This window comes from Bombyx mandarina, chromosome 06, assembly GCF_030267445.1.
Source record: "Bombyx mandarina strain Sakado chromosome 06, ASM3026744v2".
In the NCBI taxonomy this organism is placed as follows: Eukaryota; Metazoa; Arthropoda; class Insecta; order Lepidoptera; family Bombycidae; genus Bombyx; species Bombyx mandarina.
This window is the reverse complement of record NC_143213.1, coordinates 2,199,370-2,219,857: the sequence shown is the minus strand read 5'-3', so window position 1 is coordinate 2,219,857 and position 20,488 is coordinate 2,199,370. Positions and strand designations below refer to the sequence as shown.

At 35.8% G+C, this 20,488-nt stretch overlaps 1 protein-coding gene across 1 annotated transcript; it reads left to right on the top strand.

Moving 5' to 3' along the window:
• Positions 1-69: 69 nt before the first annotated feature.
• On the top strand, positions 70-20,169 carry LOC114240000 (uncharacterized). Its single transcript, XM_028170451.2, has 8 exons — positions 70-234; positions 444-3,467; positions 4,387-4,490; positions 5,075-5,226; positions 7,065-7,353; positions 7,743-7,880; positions 8,843-9,080; positions 10,516-20,169. Exons 2-8 carry the CDS (start codon positions 666-668, stop codon positions 11,020-11,022), a joined length of 4,230 nt encoding a protein of 1,409 aa, XP_028026252.2. The 5' UTR covers positions 70-234; positions 444-665; the 3' UTR covers positions 11,023-20,169.
• Positions 20,170-20,488: the final 319 nt, after the last annotated feature.

Sequence of the window (20,488 nt, the reverse complement as noted above, 5' to 3'; positions counted from 1 at the left end):
TTCTACGCAGAATAATTTAGAAATTGATGAAAACACGTCGGAAATGACAATTTTGAAAAGTTCATCGACATTTCGTAACGTAGAACGAAACAAGTATTGTGAACGTGAACGAGACGTCTGCAATATGTCTGACAAATTAGAAATATTTATAGAATACGCTTAAACGTAAATGAATAGAGCCAAATATTTGATGATTTTGAAGCAATGGACTATGTACAACACACGATATAATAGGTAAACGCTATAGCTGACTTACCCTTAAATTCATGAACTCATTTCGTATTTCATTGTACTTGGTGCCAGACTTTTTATGTCCTAATGGCCTTTATCTTCAAGTTTTGTTTTCTTTTGTACCATGTTTACATGTTGCGCAGCTCATACGATTGTCGGGTGCGAGTTTATAATGTAGATACCTATATTTTATACTGTATTTTGTTTCGCAGATCGATAAGCAACGTATTTGGAAGGAAGTTATGTGTTGTTGGTGTTTGATCGAGAGCCTTGCGTATGAAATGTAGATATGTACGTCACGCACTCTGGACGAACGGGTCACACGGACTACAAACGCGCATTTTAATAGTGAAAAAAAAAGTCTCAACTAAACTGTTTCGTTCGACCTTACCACAAATTAAGCATTCAGTAATTTGTGATTGAAACACCCAACAATGGATCAATTAATACAATGTCCTGTGTGCACCCTTTACCTTCACAATGGAATGAGTTTGGAATCACATCTCGACACTCACCCCAAGGACCAAGTTATCAAAGCTTTGTGTTGTCTTACCTCAAAAGGCAGTGGTTTCGGCAGTAGAACATCAACTCCTGCAAACTCGGAACGCTCATACAGAAGTCGGTCTCGGACACCTGCAGATGACAGATGGAATGGATCACAGCGAAGCAGTGAACCTGACCGCTACTGGCGAAGGCCACCAAGTAGGACTCCCAAATCAACATCAATTACATCTCTATCACGGAATGAGACACCTGAAATTAGAGATAGTATTAATTTTGACACAAATTCAGTTCCATCAGGTCAGCATTCTTTGTCATATGGATTGAAAAGTGATAAAATGCAACAGTTTCAAAGTTCTCAACTGTCAGATTTTGAACAGCCATTTACAGTGTTTCAAGAACCACAAGAAGATAGAGAGATTAAATATTCACGGAGTGCTGAATATACTGCCATGGATAATGTAAACAATGTTTTTACATATAACATACCACCAATAGCTGCTGGCTTAAGGTTTCCACCGCAAAACAATCTTGTGTCAGCAGGACATAAGAAAGCCCAAGATTTTGTAAAGATTCTACCAAAGCCCAATAACATACTTTTGAAAACCAATGTAGGTGGGATACAGTACATTACATCAGGAGTGAAACCTATGCATGTCATGGTGCCGACAACACCAACATTTGTGCAGAAGAATATACAGAACAACATGCTGATCTCAGGAAATATTTCTAATTCATCAGCCCATATTGATGCTAAAGTTGTAGCTCCACAATTATCAGGCGCCCAATTCAATAACATGTCAACAGGTGCCTTCACTCCCAGTTTATCAACAGTTGTGACTCAAAATTCACAAATAATTTACAGAGAAATGGTGCATAACATAGATGGTAAGCCTTTTATTTCAAGTATGCCCACTATGATTACAACAGGACCGGATGCCGTGACAAATGTAGCACAAAGTAGTTCAATGTATCAGAACTTAATGGTTTTGGATCAATTTGGATCTTGCATGTACACACCACCTCAACAGTTTGTTCCTAAATCGTGTACTACCACTGTTTATACAGACACCGATACCTTAATTCCAAATTCCCAACTGTGTAAAAATAATTTAAATGATCCAAAAACTTTAATCATAGAAGTTGGTCCAATAATTGCTCCTGAATCAGTTTCATCTACATCTACATCAACCAGTGTGGTGCCATCGTCTGGTGTGTCAGTTAAATCAGATGTAACAGACACATCTGACACCATAAATAAACTTGAATACATGAGTGAGGCATCAAGTTCAAGTAAAGGACTAAAAATTCTCAGCAATATCAAAGTTGAAGTCCCAGTACAGCATAACAAAAATATGGTGAATACTTTAATGGATTTAACAGAGTCAAACGATCCTGATTTCATGGATAGCACGGAGCCCCCAAGATCACCAGAGAAAATCCTGCCTGATTTAGATGACGATAACCACAATATTAGTGAATGTATTCCGCCTTCAAATTCTAGCAGTATCAGTTCAGTACCACGCACATTCACCAACGTGAAAAGTTCAAATAATGTTTCACCATACAAAGAGTTATGTAATAAAGTAATCGACTCCGAGTTTAGTGATAGCTGTCCCATTCCTGATTTAATATGTAATGAGAAACCATCGATATCACCATGCAGTGAACTATCAGAGAATGGGGATAATTCCACCGATCATATATCAATTTCCCCTAAACCACAGAGACCCATTGAAACTCCACATAATAAAGAAATTAATGTAAAGAAGACCACCTTGCCTGTAAAATCAAATAAAAACAATTCTGCACGATTGAACAACATTTTTGTTAAGAAGACCAAGAAAATACTTCAAATAAAGAATGCTAAAACTTTAGGCAACATTGTGAAGAAGAATGAACCAGAGCCAGTGCCATCAACATCAACCAGTAAATCACCAGAGAAGTTCATTATGATGCATGACAGGAACGGACAAATGGAAACTACCACACTCCTAACTGTGTCAGTTGAGGAAATTAAAGAAAATGATGAAACTGATGATTTTAACACAGACATTGGGACACCTATGCAAATGGAACCAGGGCAACGAAATAGTCTAAATGACAGTAATGACATGAAAATAGTTGAAATTCAAGTGAAGGAAGAAGTGAATACAAGCAATGAAGGTGCCTTTTCTAATGATACACCTGCAGTTAAAACTAAGGACAACTTGCGACCAATCCATGTCATACCATACAGTAATATGTCAGCTGGAGATTTTGATGATGAGTCCAACCACAGAGAACTGCTGGATCTAGAAGCAGCCTCCAAGGGCAAACAGTTTGTCAGTATGATGAACGAGAACTACTTTGGCGAAAATCTGTATCCAGATTATTTCACAACGGACCGTGATGCTTTTGGTAATGAAAGGGAAATTACTCAGAAAGATGGAATGTACAACATTTGGGGTGAACCATCACAGAAGGAAAATGAATTTGTATTACCAAATTTCATACAAGATACATACAAGATTACAGATAGTACAGGTATAGATTACTCTGCATTTTCTGGAAGAGAGGGACAGGGAGATAAAGAAGGCGATGGTTGTGAGAAGGACAGCAAGGCTGATGTACTAAGTGAAAGCAGGAGCGGGGGTGATACTCCATTGAATATTTGTGCAGATGAGCGTATGCCAGCACGGGGAGAGCTCAGTGGACAGGAAAGCAATGGTGATATGGAGTCGGCTTGGAGTGGGGTAAGAAAATTCTACTACTTTACATATATTTTGTATAAAAAAATCACTAAATATAATATTATATATTTTTTTATTTGGATACAGTTTTACATCAGCCATCTGTCTGAAGTCAATCCTCTTTGCTTTGGCTCAAGGCTTTGAATTCGTTAGGTGAGGTCTGGATAGGCCAGAATTTTGGGTTATGTGCCTTATACTCTAATTAACAATCTAACAGACTACCCAATACTATGTAAAATCCTCTTACCTTTAAATAAGTTTTAACTACACCTTTTCAGACTTTACCTACCTCACAAAATAAGAGCTTTAGTGAAAAGAATATCAGTTCAATAAACCTGTTATGTCCCTTTAAGTTTAGGACAGTCAAGTGATGTTCATATTAACCATGTAATTTAATATTCTTTAAAATGGAGAAGGATACATATCTTTGTATCACTCCTTTAATAGATGAAGTATATTAATTATGTTAAAATACTTGATAATTTTTAAACAAATAATTCTACACTAATCTCCTTACAGATAAATACATATTATGTGTCTCGTGTTTAAAAATATTAACATATTTTTTATAGATTTGCTGCAAATCAGTTGATTTGGGTAGTTACTCAATTTATTCTGTACAAGAAACTCGTAATGAAAATTGTTATTATTAAGATTATCTAAAAAAAATCTGGGACATTGAATATTTTTGCTTTTGAGTGGCTTAGGTAGCTAAGTTAAAGAAATCTTGAATTCTCCACTAGACGCAATCGCACAGATATTTCATTAAATTCCTTTTAACAGAATAGTGAAGGGAAATGAAACTTACTATAGCTCTTTGAATTAGCTTAATATTCGGTGAATATCGAAAATTTTCCAGATTGGTTACCAGAATTGGTGCCGTGCAAGTTATGTCTTTTTAGTTGGTTGTTTTTATTCACAGATATACACCGAGGTTACCGCGTCGGAGCCCTATGACCTCATCGCGAGGGAGAGCTGGGTCTCGGACGGCTCCGAAGTGGATCTTGCTGAGAAGATGGAAACACTGTTAGTATTCTTAAATATAATAATACAACAATGATATATTTATTGATTCATACATTCAAATATGCACAAAAGTACAGTGGCGTATTTAGTACCTATGGCATTCTCTACCAGTCAACCAAAGGGTGGTGTAGAGAGTCCTGTGTTAAGTGCATTCCTTTTTGAGAAATAAGAAAAATAATATACTGACACAAAAAATGGCTTTGTTGCGTCTGAATACTATACATAAACAGAATATTCCTTTTCTTGTCTAGTGTGTGTCCATCTGGGACATTTGCATTTGTGTGTAAAATTATATACACATTATATACGCATTAACACGTGCTTTAGTATTTACTTATACAGGGTGTACTTTAACTATTTATTTTTATAATTAAAATTACTTTTATGGTGTAATCTCGCATTTTTTACTACCTTTAATTATTTTCGTCCTTTCGATTACTATACAGTTTTCGTTGTCGCGGACGATCGAAAAGAAATTTTAAAGAATGCCTAATAATGTACTGAATGTTTCTATTTAACATTGATTTCAGTTTACATAAATTTAGGGCTATTTTTATGAATGTACGAACGCGTGCGTGTTTCAGGGACGATGACGTGACACTGAAGAAGGTGCGCGGCGGTTCGGGCGCGGCGGGGGGCGGGCCGGGGGGCGCGGCGTCGCGCGTGTCGTACAGCCGCCTGCTCACCGCGCGGACCATCAAGCGCGAGCGGAGCGCCGCCCGCAACAGAGCCGCGTGTAACGCATGCTTTATAATTAAACATTTACTGGTGGTAGGACCTCTTGTGAGTCCGCACGGGTGGGTACCACCACCCTGCCTATTTCTGTCGTGAAGCAGTAATGCGTTTCGGTTTGAAGGGTTGGGCAGCCGTTGTTACTATACTTGAGACCTTCGAATTTATATCTCAAGGTGGGTGGCGTATTTACGTTGTAGATGTCTATGGGCTCCAGTGACCACTTAACACCAGGTAGGCTGTGAGCTTGTCCACCCATCTAAGCAAAAAAAAATTACATCTATGAAGTGGTTAAAGGCTTAAGCGATATTTCGCAACATTACAGGAGAGCCACTTACAGTTGAAGAAAAAAAAACAAAACAAAATAATTTTCAACTATCTGAATGGTGTACACTTAATTGAACTTTAATTAAAAACAACGAATCTAGCATTATTTGACGGAGAAAATTTTGCTGATTCCGAATATGTATATAACTCGATGTCATCCTTGATGTCGCTTAAACTAAATAGCCCTTTCACTCCTCGAAGTATATCTTACAAATGTGATATTTCAAACCGAATTATATCAATACATCAGAACCATCACATCACAGCTATTGAAATACTGCATGTTATCAGTTCGATTTAGCAATGATATGCATTCAACAACGAATAAATATTTTGTCTGGAGAATATGACTAAAAAAAAAACAAAAACATAAGAGTTAGTATTAAAACTATTTTTGCAAAAGCAGTTCCGGCATTGTCTCCAATGGCGAAAATATAACTTTTTTATTTTTTACTGCATACATGGGTGGACGAGCTCACAGCCTACATGGTGTTCAGTGGTTACTGGGGCCCATAGACATCTACAACGTAAATGCCCCACTCACCTTGAGATATTATATAAGTTCTAAGGTCTCAGTATAGTTGCAACGACTGCTCTACCCTTCAAACCGAAACGCATTACTGCTTCACGACAGAAATAGGCGGGGTAGTGGTACCTACCCGTGCGGACTCACATGAGGTCGCACCACCAGTGATGACTAATTTATTATGATCTTGAATAATTCACAAAGATCCCTTCGATAGAGAATTACATGATTTTGTTACTGTTGCCAATGCGAACACAATCGCCAATCTTGAGCCATGAGGTCGTAATTTCGATTGTATTGTATAATAGCTGTACCTATAACCCATAGACACAGCCCACTAAGTTTCTCGCCGGATCTTCTTAGTGGGTTGCGTTTCCAACCAGGTGGTAGATTCTGCAAAGCACGGCTCTTGCTAGGCCTAGTGTTAGCAACGTCACTAAGTCAGAACTCCGAGAGCTCACCTACTTGCCCGGTTCCGGTGGCATAACTCTTCTAGTAGAGTGGAGATGGTTCGTGCTAGGTAAATCAGATACTAGGTCCACTTGTTCCTAATCTTAAGAAATACCTAATCCAAATACCCAATCCACATAATCCACATAATCTTCCTAATCTCATTCACAACCAATACTTTACTTAGCAAGCAATCTCAATCTGCCTATTCTTAATCTCAAGTTCTGAGTTCGTTATTAGGATTGGATTAATGTGATCGTTGGATCATTATTTGAATGATTAGGATTAGGCATTTATACAGATTATACAGATCGACAAAATGGGATTACATGCAGCCTAATCTCGTAAAATATCTAATACTCTGGTCTGTTTTAATAAATGCGACCTATCTCTATCTTCTAGGTTAGTAGTTTAGGCAGAAAAAAAAATTGCTACCCCTTTTAATGAACGCATTTGGTTCTCGGCAAAAGCGCTTCCTCTATCGCCAATAATGTCACTAATGAATAACTAACATAAATTCCCCTCCTCAAATATTACAGGTAATCTGATAACGGTCGATTCGAAGGCTTCGATAACGACCACGATACTTCAGTCATACGACATGGAGGACTCCAAGCCGAAGATCGAGGGTCTGATCAAGCAGGAAACGAAACGTAGAAGGAAGGACTTCGTCTGTTCGACCTGCAAAGTGGACCAGCTGACCGACGCCGCCTTCCACGCGCATCTCAAGATACATCCGCTGGAGTGCATGACCTGCGGGAAGTGCTTCTACAGGAGAGCCAATCTCGCCCTTCACATAAAGACGCATTTAGGAATTAAGAATTACAAGTAAGTTGCTCCTCCTGGACGAGTCGCATTCCTCATGTCCGAAGGTCGTTACTATCTCCTCCCATTATCCTTCACTGGATAATGTTTCGGCATCTTCCTCTGTTCTCAATCTCTATTACAAGTAAGTTACTGGCTGTGAAATGTTGGTTCTACAAAAAATGTTTGACATAGGACAAATTTAACATGTTCTAGCTGACCCGATAGACTTCGTTGTGCCTCAATCGATAAATAGAAGACCTAAACTTTTTTATAAAATAAACTTAAAACAAACAAAAGGAATCCGTCCAACGGGGGACACATCAAAGGAAAAACAAAATTGTTATTTTTATTTAATTCCGAGCATTTTCATATTTATCTACCTTTCATTTCGTTCATTTTATCAATTTCAGATGTGACGTCTGCGAGAAGAGGTTCATAACGCGACAGAAGTTGACGGAACATCACAACATACACACGGGACGATCGCCGATCAAGTGCACCCACTGCGACGAGACCTTCAAGAGATACTCCAATATGTTGCAGCACAGGTATGCAGCGGACGAGCGTCGCGAATGCGATATATAATTTATTAGATTCATTCCAGATTATATATTTTGTTTTTTGGAATTTCGACTTTAAGTACGATAGGTCCGAGTTTTTTTCATAAATAATGTTTAAACCGGAATGCGATATTGGCTAATGTTTATCTAAAAAAAAAGTTTAAAAAAACTAACAAAATACGCCTTTATAGGAAATCCAACTAAAAAATAGAAAATCAATTTTAATAAAAAAATAAAAAAAATTGTGTATGCAAAAATGATTTTATTGTAAACTATTATTTATTTTTCATTTTGTAGTTGTATTTAATTTTTTTCATTTATTTTCAATTTTTTTTATTATTTTTTATTGTCATCGGTGCTTAATAAGTATACCAAATTTCGAGTTAATCCGACGTTTTGAAGGGGGTCAAAATCATGTTCAAAGTTTTCGTTACTAACATACATATGTACCTCTGAAGCTAATAAAAGCGTATTAAAAAGCGTGCTTATTTTAGCATTAAAATTAAATTGTTAAAAGCATAGCACACTCAATTTTCGGTGTGAGTATTAAGTAACGCTTAATGTGAGTGCTTTTCGTTTGACAGATTGATTCTTCTCATTGAAATTAGTGACAGTGCAAAATCAAGTGACAGTGCAAGTCATCAAAAATACAATGGGGAAATTATAATAAACCGAATAAAAATACTGGTGGTAGGACCTCTTGTGAGTCCGCGCGGGTGGGTACCACCACCCTGCCTATTTTTGCCGTGAAGCAGTAATGCGTTTCGGTTTGAAGGGTGGGGCAGCCGTTGTAACTACTCGAGACCTTAGAACTTATATCTCAAGGTGGGTGGCGCATTTGCGTGATGTCTATGGGCTCCAGTAACTATAAAACACCAGGTGGGCTGTGAGTTCGTCCACCCATTTAAGCAATAAAAAATAAATAAATAATAAGTAAAGTTCGTCCGCAGAGACCGGCACCACCTGTCGAAGCGCGTGCGCGCGCGCGAGGTGTCGTGCGAGTGCGGGCTGGTGTTCGCGTCGCGCGCCCGCCTGCGCTGGCACCGCGAGACGCACGCCGCGCGCCCGCACGCCTGCGCGCTCTGCAGCGACAAGTTCGTGCACGCCGCCTCGCTCACCCGCCATCTGCGCCGCACGCACCGCCAGCCCGACCCGCACCTCGACGTGCCCTGCCCCGTCTGCAAGCAGGTCTCTGCTACTATCTTACTGCTTTACTTAACTAGTAGTAGTTATATTTTTCCAAATGGAAAGGCAAAGGCATCATACCATACAGCCTAATCTTTTATATATTTTTTTATTTTATGAATATTGATACTATGAAATGAAATGAAATTGATTAATATGTGAAACATGGCATGAAATGAAATGAGATGAGATGATATAATATGTGATATTTTTATGGAAAATGATAATATGAAGTGAAATGAAATGAAGATGATTAATTTGAGACATCAATCAACTGGGATGAAATTAAATGAAATGAGATGAGATGATCTGGGATGAAATATAATCTCAGTAAAATGGTGGGCATTTTGTAGGATCCCGAGAAGTTACGTCCAGCGGCGTTGTTTCATTTTCCCACATTTGTGCACTTTCACAGATATTAAACAGTTAATGAACCACCGTTATTATACATTTAAACCTGAAGAAACACTAAATAGACAAAATAAAACAAATCACACAACTTCACTCCTCGCGTTCCCGCCAAAAAGTCGTTTTACTTAATAACCGCCTTATAAGAAAGCCTAGTTGGCACGTTCCATTTTATATATCGAATTGAAATGTTTTTCTAGAAACCGCTTCGTAATAGGGGTTAAAGTATGAAATTGCCGTTCTATTGTAATAGGTACTCCGAATTGATATAGAACCTTCATGGTTTGAGATTTTCAAGTGAAACTTTTTTCAAATGGTACCTATGAGGTTCTACTTTTAAAAAATGTGCAACATTCGATTATCGACTTTAAGTTGTTGTTTTTATTAAGCTTAGACAAGAAAGATGGATATATTGAAAATTCGAGTGATTTGAAACTCTACAGGAACCGCAATTAAAAACCATTCGTCACCCTCCGTATTCGCCAGACTGCTCCAACGAATTACCTTTTTTTTTCGTGATTTGGACATTTTTCTACGCGATAAAAGTCTTCTTTCCAAGAGTCAGTTCAAAATGCTTTCACACAGTTTGTAGAATCTAGATCACCAGAGTTCTATCGCAAAGGCATAAATGACCTTCCTATAAGATGGCAGCAATATATAGATAATAATCACTACATAGTATAAAATAAAGTCGCTTTCTCTGTCCCTATATCCCTATGTATGCTTAAATCTTTAAAACTACGCAACGGATTTTGATGCGGTTTTTTTTAATAGATAGAGTGATTGAAGAGGATGGTTTATATGTATAATAACATTCATTAAATAGTGGAGAAATCAATAATAAATTACAGTTTCCGAAGCGAAGCGAGGGCGGGTCGCTAGTGATAGATATTTTGATTAAATAAATATGTTAAATGTTAATAAAATGGAATTTAATTTTTTCAGTAGAAATCGGAAATTTAACCCGTAATACATGGCAGGCACTGCCGACTGAGTGAGTAGTAACTAATCTTCCTGTCTCACCCCACAGCTGTACATCCGCACGAACCTGCGCGCGCACATGCAGACGCACACCGGGAAGCGGCCCTTCCCGTGCGTCATCTGCAACAAGTCGTTCACCACCAAGTGGAACCTGAAGCTGCACCGGTGGACCCACATGAACCGGTCCGCGAAGCCCTTCAAGTGCCACCTGTGCAAGGGCGCGTTCATCCGGCAGTCGGAGTACGTGTCGCACATGAATGCGCACAAGTCGGTGCGGCCCTACACATGTAACTACTGCGGCTGCAAGTTCATCAGGAAGTACAACTGCCAAAGGCACGTCCGGGAGCACGAGACGGCCAAGAAGTTCGTCTGCAAGGTCCAGGAGTGCGGTAAGTCGTTCCATCGGAGCTACTATCTGTCCGAGCACATGAAGGTCCACAGCGGGGTCCGTCCGTTCGCTTGTAACATCTGCGGGAAGACATCGAGCAACAAGTCTAACCACAACAAGCACATAAAGATCCACCACGCGCGGGAGCCCGTGGCCACAGAGGCGTAGTGGCGCCTCCGACGTTCTTCCACTTATTCGTTTGAGGGGCTCGCGTAAGCGACAATCCATATAAATAGCCAAATTAGTAAATGTAATTAAATTTTAAATACTTACCTTCTCTATATCCAAATAATAGGTAGATTTTCAATTTAAAAAAAAAATATAGCATAGATTAATTATGTAATATTAAAATCTTAACGAGCTCCTCAAACGCTTAAAAATACGTATTTTAAATAATATTTACTGAAGGCGTCATCGTCGTCATTGTAAATAACTAGTTAAATTTATACATATATATATTTTTTTTAAATTGTAAATACGGACCAAGAGTGAACGAAACGAATGGGTTGTAAGCGATGTTGTTACGGTTCACGTTGTCTGCGCCCTCGTCGATTTTCATTCGTTCGTTGGAAGGTTCATTCGATTTCATTCGTTAACGGGTTCGGGCGTGTGAGAGTCGACTAGGTTTTCGTAAACGAGGTAAAACTTTGGCGCACGATATTATCGAGCGGTCTTTGTTCAACCACAAGCAGTAGTTTCACGAAACATTCGATTTATATTCCAAGTTAATTCTGTGGCGTATAAGCGATTGATGTTTCCAAGATGTACGGCGTCTTAAAGGCTGAGCCTTGACACGATTACCTATTCACATTTTTCAATATAAAAAAATTGTAAATATAATGTAGCTTTAGAATATAGTTAAGTTATTAAAAGACATGTAAGATTAATATCGTGCGTGACAGTCATAGTTTTGTAAGTTAGTCAAATAAATTTTGAGGGCATTTCGGTGTAAGTACCCCGCTTACAATGAACTATATATAAATAAATAAATATGTATTTTTTTCTATATATTTTTCTCTTTATATAATAAACAGGTCAGTTTTTTAAGCAGCAATTAATAACAGTATAAAATTCGGCTGATTATTTTGTGGTAGATTTTCGCGTGATTTTAGTTGAGGTTGGCAACATTATTCGAATGCAGTCCTTTTTGGTAACATTATCACTAAACTGTTTCTACTGTACGAAAATTGACTCAGTAAAATGGTGGTTAAAATGTACAAGAAGTTGTTTTTAAACATGCTCAGAAATAAATTTTAAATAAATTAAAAATGTGGGCATGATAGACGTATTGAAATAGGACGCGACCCTGTAGCTATAATAGTCTAGACCCTCATAAACCATCGGTTAATTTTCTAACATTGTCAACCTCATGTTAATCACCATATATACACTGTATATTGAGTTCAATCGTAACAAAATTATTAATAATTCTAAAATTATTGTGAATTGATCGGCAGCTTCAACTGTATTGGAGTTGAAGCTTCCTCTGAGCAACAGATAAGCAATATTTCCGCGGACTAGCGGTACGTTCATTCTTGTAGTACAAATATAAATCTTAATAAGTTAGTATATTTTATAATTAAATAAAAACTATTATATTCATCATTGAAAAAAAATATGTTATTTATAGTAGGTATGTATTTTTGCCTTTGTTGTTGGTCATTGAGAGTAAAATATTTTAAATGGTGATGTCAGGAAAACGCGTGATAGGATTCTTTTGTATTTTTAGCCGATTTTACAAGAAAGAAGGTTCTGGATTCGTGGCGTACGCTTTTTTAATTCGTGACGTGCTGATTTTATAAGTATTGGAAAAAAAAAAATCTGTTGTCACTTATGCTTCGTCATTTTGTAAAATTAGATACTTTATTAATTTTGTAATACATAGTTCTAGCTTTACGTCAATTATAATTTTTTTGGCCGTGATCTAAAAAAACCTACCAAAATATTATTGTGCACTACCCTATTTTGAGTTAAAGCTCAGTTATACATGTAAATATTATATTAAAATAATTAGTTTTTAATTTTTATTTATTAATAATAATTTTCATTTTATCTTTGTAGCAGCAACTCACTGAACTTCTAATATGACGGTAGTCTGTTGAAATTCAAATTAAACCATAAAATAAAATGTAAGGGCGCAATGAAAACTGTTTCGATCCACGAGTGTATAGTTTGGAATCCATTGACCCGTCTAGTTAAAATGAGGAATTATTTTTTTGCTGATGTCAAATATTTGTAACCAGCGTATTAAGGCATCCATTAACGTTCGCTAGTGAGGCTCCGTGACTGAGACGGCAATGTATACTATCACGATTCGAGCATTAACAATAACGCGGAGTATTGTCTCGCTTTTGTTTGTTTGCATTTCATAAACAGTTGACTGACAAATGTTTTGCGAGACGGTGTCGGACTAGAGTACTGCCACAAGGTTCTCCGTAGTCCGGAAGCCAATGAAAAAGAGGAACTTTTAATCCGATAAAGTGCATATAGCTTTCCGCAAGTAGCTTCGTCCACGTTGACTGTGATATATATCGCGTATTCATAACACATATATCCATACAAAGCGTTACTTGTTTAAATAAATTTGTATACACATATATTATAGGCACGTCATATTATCGGAGCCCCACTGGCTTTCGTGTACCATTTGATTTAATGTGGCAAAAAGGCCACGATTAAGACTGATTTTTCCAATGACGTTGATGGGTGTTTAAGCTATTACTTCTCCATCTAGAGGTCCGTAGCGGCGGATATATTTTATTCGTTTACTTGTACGCCCCTCGTGAATCGGAAAAGGTTTTATTACACTCTGCATTTCTTATTTGTGTTGTTCACACGAGTTGTTTCTAGTAGTCTTGACAATTTAGTCCCAAAACAAAGATGATCAGAATGAGCACTTTCCGAAGGTCAGGTTCCTCAAGAATTTAGTTATTTAAAGTTTTTCTTGTGTAATATGATACTGAAAGATTGTTTTAGCTCGCTCAGCAAAACACATATAATCCTTTCAATTATAATAAGGGAATGTCAAATAATATATATTACATTGCGACGTCATATTTGGTAAATATTAAATGCACGGAAGAGAGTTCGCAAATTTCTATAGTATCCTAATTATTTATACCACATATTATTATCTTATTTTCATAACAATACTAATTTTGTTTACATAAAAACTTTTCTTTTAACTTATAACAAAAAAACTTTAAAATGTAACCAGGAATAATCATATGCTCCGTAAAATGAAGAATACATCTAGCAATTAATAAAGATTCGTGATAATTTATTAAAAGAAGTCCGAAAAGCAATATTGAATCTAGAAAAAAATGTAATTGGATTTTGAGGAGACCTACATCTAAAGAGCGTTATTCTATTTGTCTTCACTATATATTTTGTCATATTAATTAAACATTAGTTACCTCCACACCGAAATAACTAAATTTTATTGTAATTGATTCTGTGCCTGAAATTTCAAACCAGTAACATGAAACATAGCAGCCAATTATTGTCAAAATTTTGTGGTAAAATACCGTCGATCGACTTTGTTTGAAAGCCTCTAGAGACAGTTCAAAAAGCTTTCTGCTTCGCTACTGAAATAGACTTGTGTGAATCCTACATAATATTTTGTATATAATATTATATATGTATAAACAGATTAATAGAAAATGACTACTTAATCAATGACTTGTAATTATCAATACCGCTGTGCAATAATAGTTTAGTTTTGTTTTTTAAATATTGTTTGAAAATGTAATTGATTTCGAATACGAGTGCTGTCATGTTTGTTTCAAAGTAATTTTCTGGGGGTTGCCAGTTGTGGAAATAAATTTTATTTCCGGTACATATTGTATGCAATGAAATAAAACTCAATGCTTTAAATATTGAAATATTGTAAAGTTTTAAAATTAACAATGGTAAAGAAATTTTAATTAATTTGCATAATTGAAATAATTAATTAAATTAATTAAACACTTCATGTTGGAAATTTTTTGAGGAAAAAAGACATGCAGTATTAAAAAAAATTGAAAGCATGCAGAAAAATTACATAATATCTTGAAACATTTAAAAAAATTAGCTCCGCAATTGTTTCATAATAAACTCTAAACCAATTTATTTAAAATATTTTTATGTGTTTATCTATATTATAAATAACACTTAGACGTCATTGAAAAAAAAAGGTTCTGTTTTTGTCTCTGTAGAATATTTTAATTATTATTATTACATATGCTTTAATGTATTTCATAATACTGGTCACATTTAATGTAAAAAAATTAAATATGTGTTTAATTCAGATTAGCTTTGTGCGCAAAAAAAAGTTCTCTTAAAAAAGCTCTAGACATTCGGTCTTGTATTAAAGAATTTTATTTTTTACGTTAAAATATCGGCTCCTTCGTTCGATCATAAGGATGAACTAGTTTTTGTAACGACGTGTGATTAAGATTGTGTTTTGAAGAATGATTATTTATAACATGACGTATGATTGGTCACTCATATTAATTACTTATTCGAGACAGAAAAACGAGAGCTAATATCATGTCAGGGTGACTAATTTAGGAACATCTACAGGCTTTCATTATAATTCGGAAAATATTACTGGTGGTAGGACCTTTTGTGAGTTTACTGGTGGTAGGACCTCTTGTGAGTCCACGCGGGTGGGTACCTACACCCTGCCTATTTCTGCCGTGAAGCAGTAATGCGTTTCGGTTTGAAGGGTGGGGCAGCCGCTGTATCTATACTTGAGACCTTAGAACTTATTTCTCAAGGTGGGTGGCGCATTTACGTTGTACCTGTCTGTGGGCTCCGGTAACCACTTAACACTAGGTGGGCTGTGAGCTCGTCCACCCATCTAAGCAATAAAAAAAAATCGTTTTCCAACAAGTGCTCGTTAAGAATTTGCTAATGAAAACGTTTTATTGTGATATTTTTCGATGTCGCAAAGTTTATCTTTTGAGCCACGAGCTGCGACGCGATATAATGCGACTTGTGTAACGAAGGACACACGTATAAAAACTCGTTTTGAGTATAAACTATGACTAATGAATCTAGTTCAATTATAAAGCGTATAAAGTCTCATTCAAAAGATATAAATATGAAGCCACTGCGACTACAAATCGCATCGCATCGTATCGCATAGCCCTTGCAAGATAAGCTATGATCTTTATTTTACTTCAACTACAAATTGGCTACTTGTCGTATAACGTTACGCTGCAAGGCCTTTACTATCATAAAATTTTTAAATCTCGCAAAAATGAACCAATCTTCCATTATCATCAGCCTGCGGCAGTCCAGTGCCGGACATAGGCTTCCCTCAAAGCTCGCCACTGAACCCGATGTTCGATTCTATAAGCCGCGCCAATAAAGAAACGAATCTAAAATGGCGGCGGCGATCATGCGCTCTCACTCTAAACTATTGCTGTCTTTAGTCGCACACGGCGTGTACTGCATGCAAAAAAAATATCAGTTCAAAAAATATAAAAAAAAAAAAAAAAATATCGACTTAGGTGACGGGCAGCAAAAGTGTCTACGCAAGTTGCATCCCAGATGAGACACCTCTGCCAGGGCACTAAAGTACATTCTCATTTATTTTTTTATATTTTTTTTACAATAAACAACTTTTTCTTGATATCTTTCTTTTTAATTGTTGACCCTACCATCTGTCAGTGCAGGTAAATAGACACCATTTTCGATTCGTTTCTTTATTGGCGCGGCTTATATGCATCCAGTCACTGCCAGCTGCCTTACGCAGGTCGTCGCTCCATCTACCAGGAGGGCATCCTACACTAAATTTGCCGGTTCGCGGTCTCCACTCCAGAACACGTCAACCCCAACGGTTATCGGTTCTGCGACATATGGTGACCAGGCCTTCCATATCTAAAGTTAATACTTGATAGATTTCCACGTGATTCACGAAGTGGCGCCAAAGAATTGTTACTTTAAAATTCCACAAACGTGCACCTAATACATATTTTAGTAGACTCCATTACATATACTCGGTTCGGTTATTTTTTCCTCTTCTTCTTCTTCTTTATATATTATAAAAACACACCAGCTGTGTTCATATAATGAATGAATGTAATTTTTTACGCATAGAATAACAATGATCTCGTTATATTTAAATTAAAACAAAAGAAGTGTTTTTTTTTTCGTTAAGGTTTTAAAATAACGCTAGTGTAAAGTTGAGGTTATGTAATTTTTTTGTTGTAAATCCGTTGTCTATGGTTCGTAGCGGACCCGCAAGTAAAATTAATGCGTAAGGTGTTTTTTTTTAAATCCATGTACGTTAGCTTAGCCGGATAGAGAAAAAAAGTTATAAAATGTGAGATGTCATTTAAACAATTTTAAATGTCATTTTACTCATTTTCATTATTATGATACAAAAGTAGCACTCATAAAACAAACCAGTCAGTATTTAACGTTCTTGTATGTAATTTTATTATATAATAAATAATAGAATTTGTATGTTCGTTTGCCTTTATTTACAATTAAAAACATTTCTATTTCACATATCAAGCGTAATTTTAGAGAAGCTCAGCAGACATTGTATATTATTTTAACGTACAGAAAAGAAATCTGAGTTAGATGAGATGATGTTGCTTAAAAAAATATACATACATATTTTATATCATCAAAAAAGTCACTCTGATTAACTTTATGATTGTAAAACAGATTAATACAATCTCTAAAGTAAAATAATATTTAAAGCATCACTTTTAGTATATAAGCAAAAAATTAAAATTATTTATTAGACGTACGTAACAATAATTATAAATTGTTATTGTTTATGCATGTCTTGTATCGACGTACGGTTAATATTTTACCATTATATTTCTTTTCAAATTCAACATTGATTTTTCGGTTATTTAAAATTTAAAGCGTTTTAATTTAAAAAAAAAGTATTTTTAATTTCTTTGTCATCGCATTAGAAACGTCTGCAAATATAATTTATAAAATGAATACGAGTCGAAATCACATAGAAGGTTATTTGATTTAAGCAACATTTTTGTAACTTTACGGGAACGCAACTTAAAGTTTAAAATTTCGAAAAAATATCATAAAACAAAAAAAAACTGTCTCGGCTATTTGAATGGAGTAAACTTAATTGAAGTTCAATTGAATATGCGATTTCGAAAAGGGCACATCTCTGAAAATGTAAAATGTTCAGGAAATGAAAAAAAAACTGATTATTTTCTAAAGCAGTGTAAAATTTAAAATATTAACTTTTGAGATATATGTTTAGTGTTAATTAGCAATTGAAAATTACTGGAATTATTATAAAACGGGTGTAGGTAAGCCTCAAAACTACATATATATGAAAAAACGTATTTGACAAAATATGCGACATGTGCCCTTTTCGAAATTGCATATTCAATTAAAATAGCACCCTGTATTAAAAATCTAAATTTTCATTCAATCATAATTCTAAATTTTAAAAAAGATTCTAAAATTCAACCAGTTATATTTTAAATATGTAAAGTATGTACATGTTCATATATTTTACAGGACTTATGTTTTTTTTTATAACGAAAGGTTCCCGAGAAGTCGGTACATGTTCGTTTGAGTGAAACTATTTCGTTTATGGACATTGTTTTGAAGTGATATTACGTAGGTGCCTTTCTATGAACCGTATAAGCATCAAATTTTTTTTATATTGTAATTTTTGAAGTTATGCTTCTTTAGGCGCCTTATGAAAAATTGATGAGAGTGAAATTTTAAGATGCGCGCGCACCGTGACACAAAATGAACAGAATGAAGTTGCCCACTAAATCGCTCATTACAATACGTCCGACGTAACTTGGCGAGTCTGAATGTAGCCGCAGGTGAACTTTCCGAACCGTACCGAGAATTACCGAATTTATACGATGTCAACAAAAGGGATGTCCAATATGCGTGTTTGAGGATGTTGCTTAATCGATTTTTTTCAAATTGGTTAAAAAAAAAGAAATAAATTTAATAAAAATAAAGTATAACTTCTTACGCGCGTACATAAGTACACGCACCTTTTTTTGCGTGTCATATAGCGATGTGGATAGAGTATGAATATAAAAAAACTTTGCAGCGATGTTTCATTTATTACCTCCCTACTACCACATCACAATCAACCTCAAGAAACAAAAGTTTTGTTGACAGATATCAAATTTTGGCGCGCTTTCGTCGTTCAATAATAAACATCCTAATTAAAAATTTCAAAGTCTATGGTAACATGTATCCCGTTTGGAAATTAAAATAAATAAATATGTAAAAGGTGAGTAAGTGGGCTAATGTTAAACTGAAAGCTTAAGTTACCCTGATCAATTTATTATTTTCATATATCTTGATGTGCGTGTCGACAATAAATACTAGGCAATTATCGTTTGATAATGTATAATCTTCAAGCGCGTTTGTTCTGAACAATGTTCTTATCGAAATGATTTTGATCTTCTCGTGGACTTTTTAGTAACTATATGTAAATTTGTAGCGACTTCTTTCAGCGGCTAGAATGCTTAGTGCGAGTTTTTTAACGTCCTCGATAGCGTAAAGTTAACTCAGATTTGTATGCAGTCGGAACAGCGCCCCTAGCGGCAAACGTAGGCAAACGTTCCAACTCCATACAAATTTGAATTAACTTTTACGCTATCGAGAACGTTAAAATCTCGCACTAAGCGCACCGATAGTTCTGGGCCCGGCGAAAATTGATTTATCGAATACTATGATAGAACATTTTTTTTTTTTATTTAATTTTTGTTCGTTTTAGGCTACTGCCAGGTCTCCGCTAATCGCCGATAGAGGTCGCTACAGATATTCTGATCTCAATAAGTCATGTTTTAAGTTGTAAATGTTGAATGAGTTAAATTTATTATTAACTTAGCTATATATGTATAAATGTATAAAAAGGAGGAAAATACTAATTGGAGTTTTGTTCAGGACCTAATAGTCGTAAGCGCTTCGATTGTAGTCTACTGAAAATTGAACAAAATGTTGTTGGTGCTTATTATTTTAATAGAGTCACTGAGATATGGTCCTTATAGTTTAGATAAAAATACTCCTAAAAACAGCGATTTTAATTAATAAAAAAAAAAAGAAGAACTTGTTTCGCTATGTCATGTGCTTCTCATAATTATCTTTTCCGGCTAAGCTACATGTATACACAATATGTGGGCTGATTTTACGCTACAGTTTAAAAATCCTCGGTTGTAAGAGGGAATTCGGTTATTTATTTTGTTATAGGCTGTATTTAATGTAGATAATTTTTTTTTGTACGGCAACACTTTGCGAACGGTTCGGCGGGGTCACTGAACTGAGGGGTTTGTGTTTGCAATAAATATTTAATAAGGATTTAAACTAATCTGTTTTATTTAACCTCTTTTAAAAATACGAAATATGACATTTGTAATTATAAGTTTAATTTGGACCAGCTTGCAGAGATAGTCTACCGCGTGTACACAAGTGACGGTAGGCAGCGGCTTGGCTCAGCCCCTGGCATTGCTGAAGTCCATGGGCGACGGTAACCACTCACCATCAGGTGGGCCGTATGCTCGTCTGCCTACAAGGGCAATAAAAAAAGGGTGCTCGTATCTGAAATGGAAAATATGGAGATTCAATAGTACATTGTGCACCAAGTGAGAAAAGTTTTTGACAATTTTACACGGCGGGAGGAAAT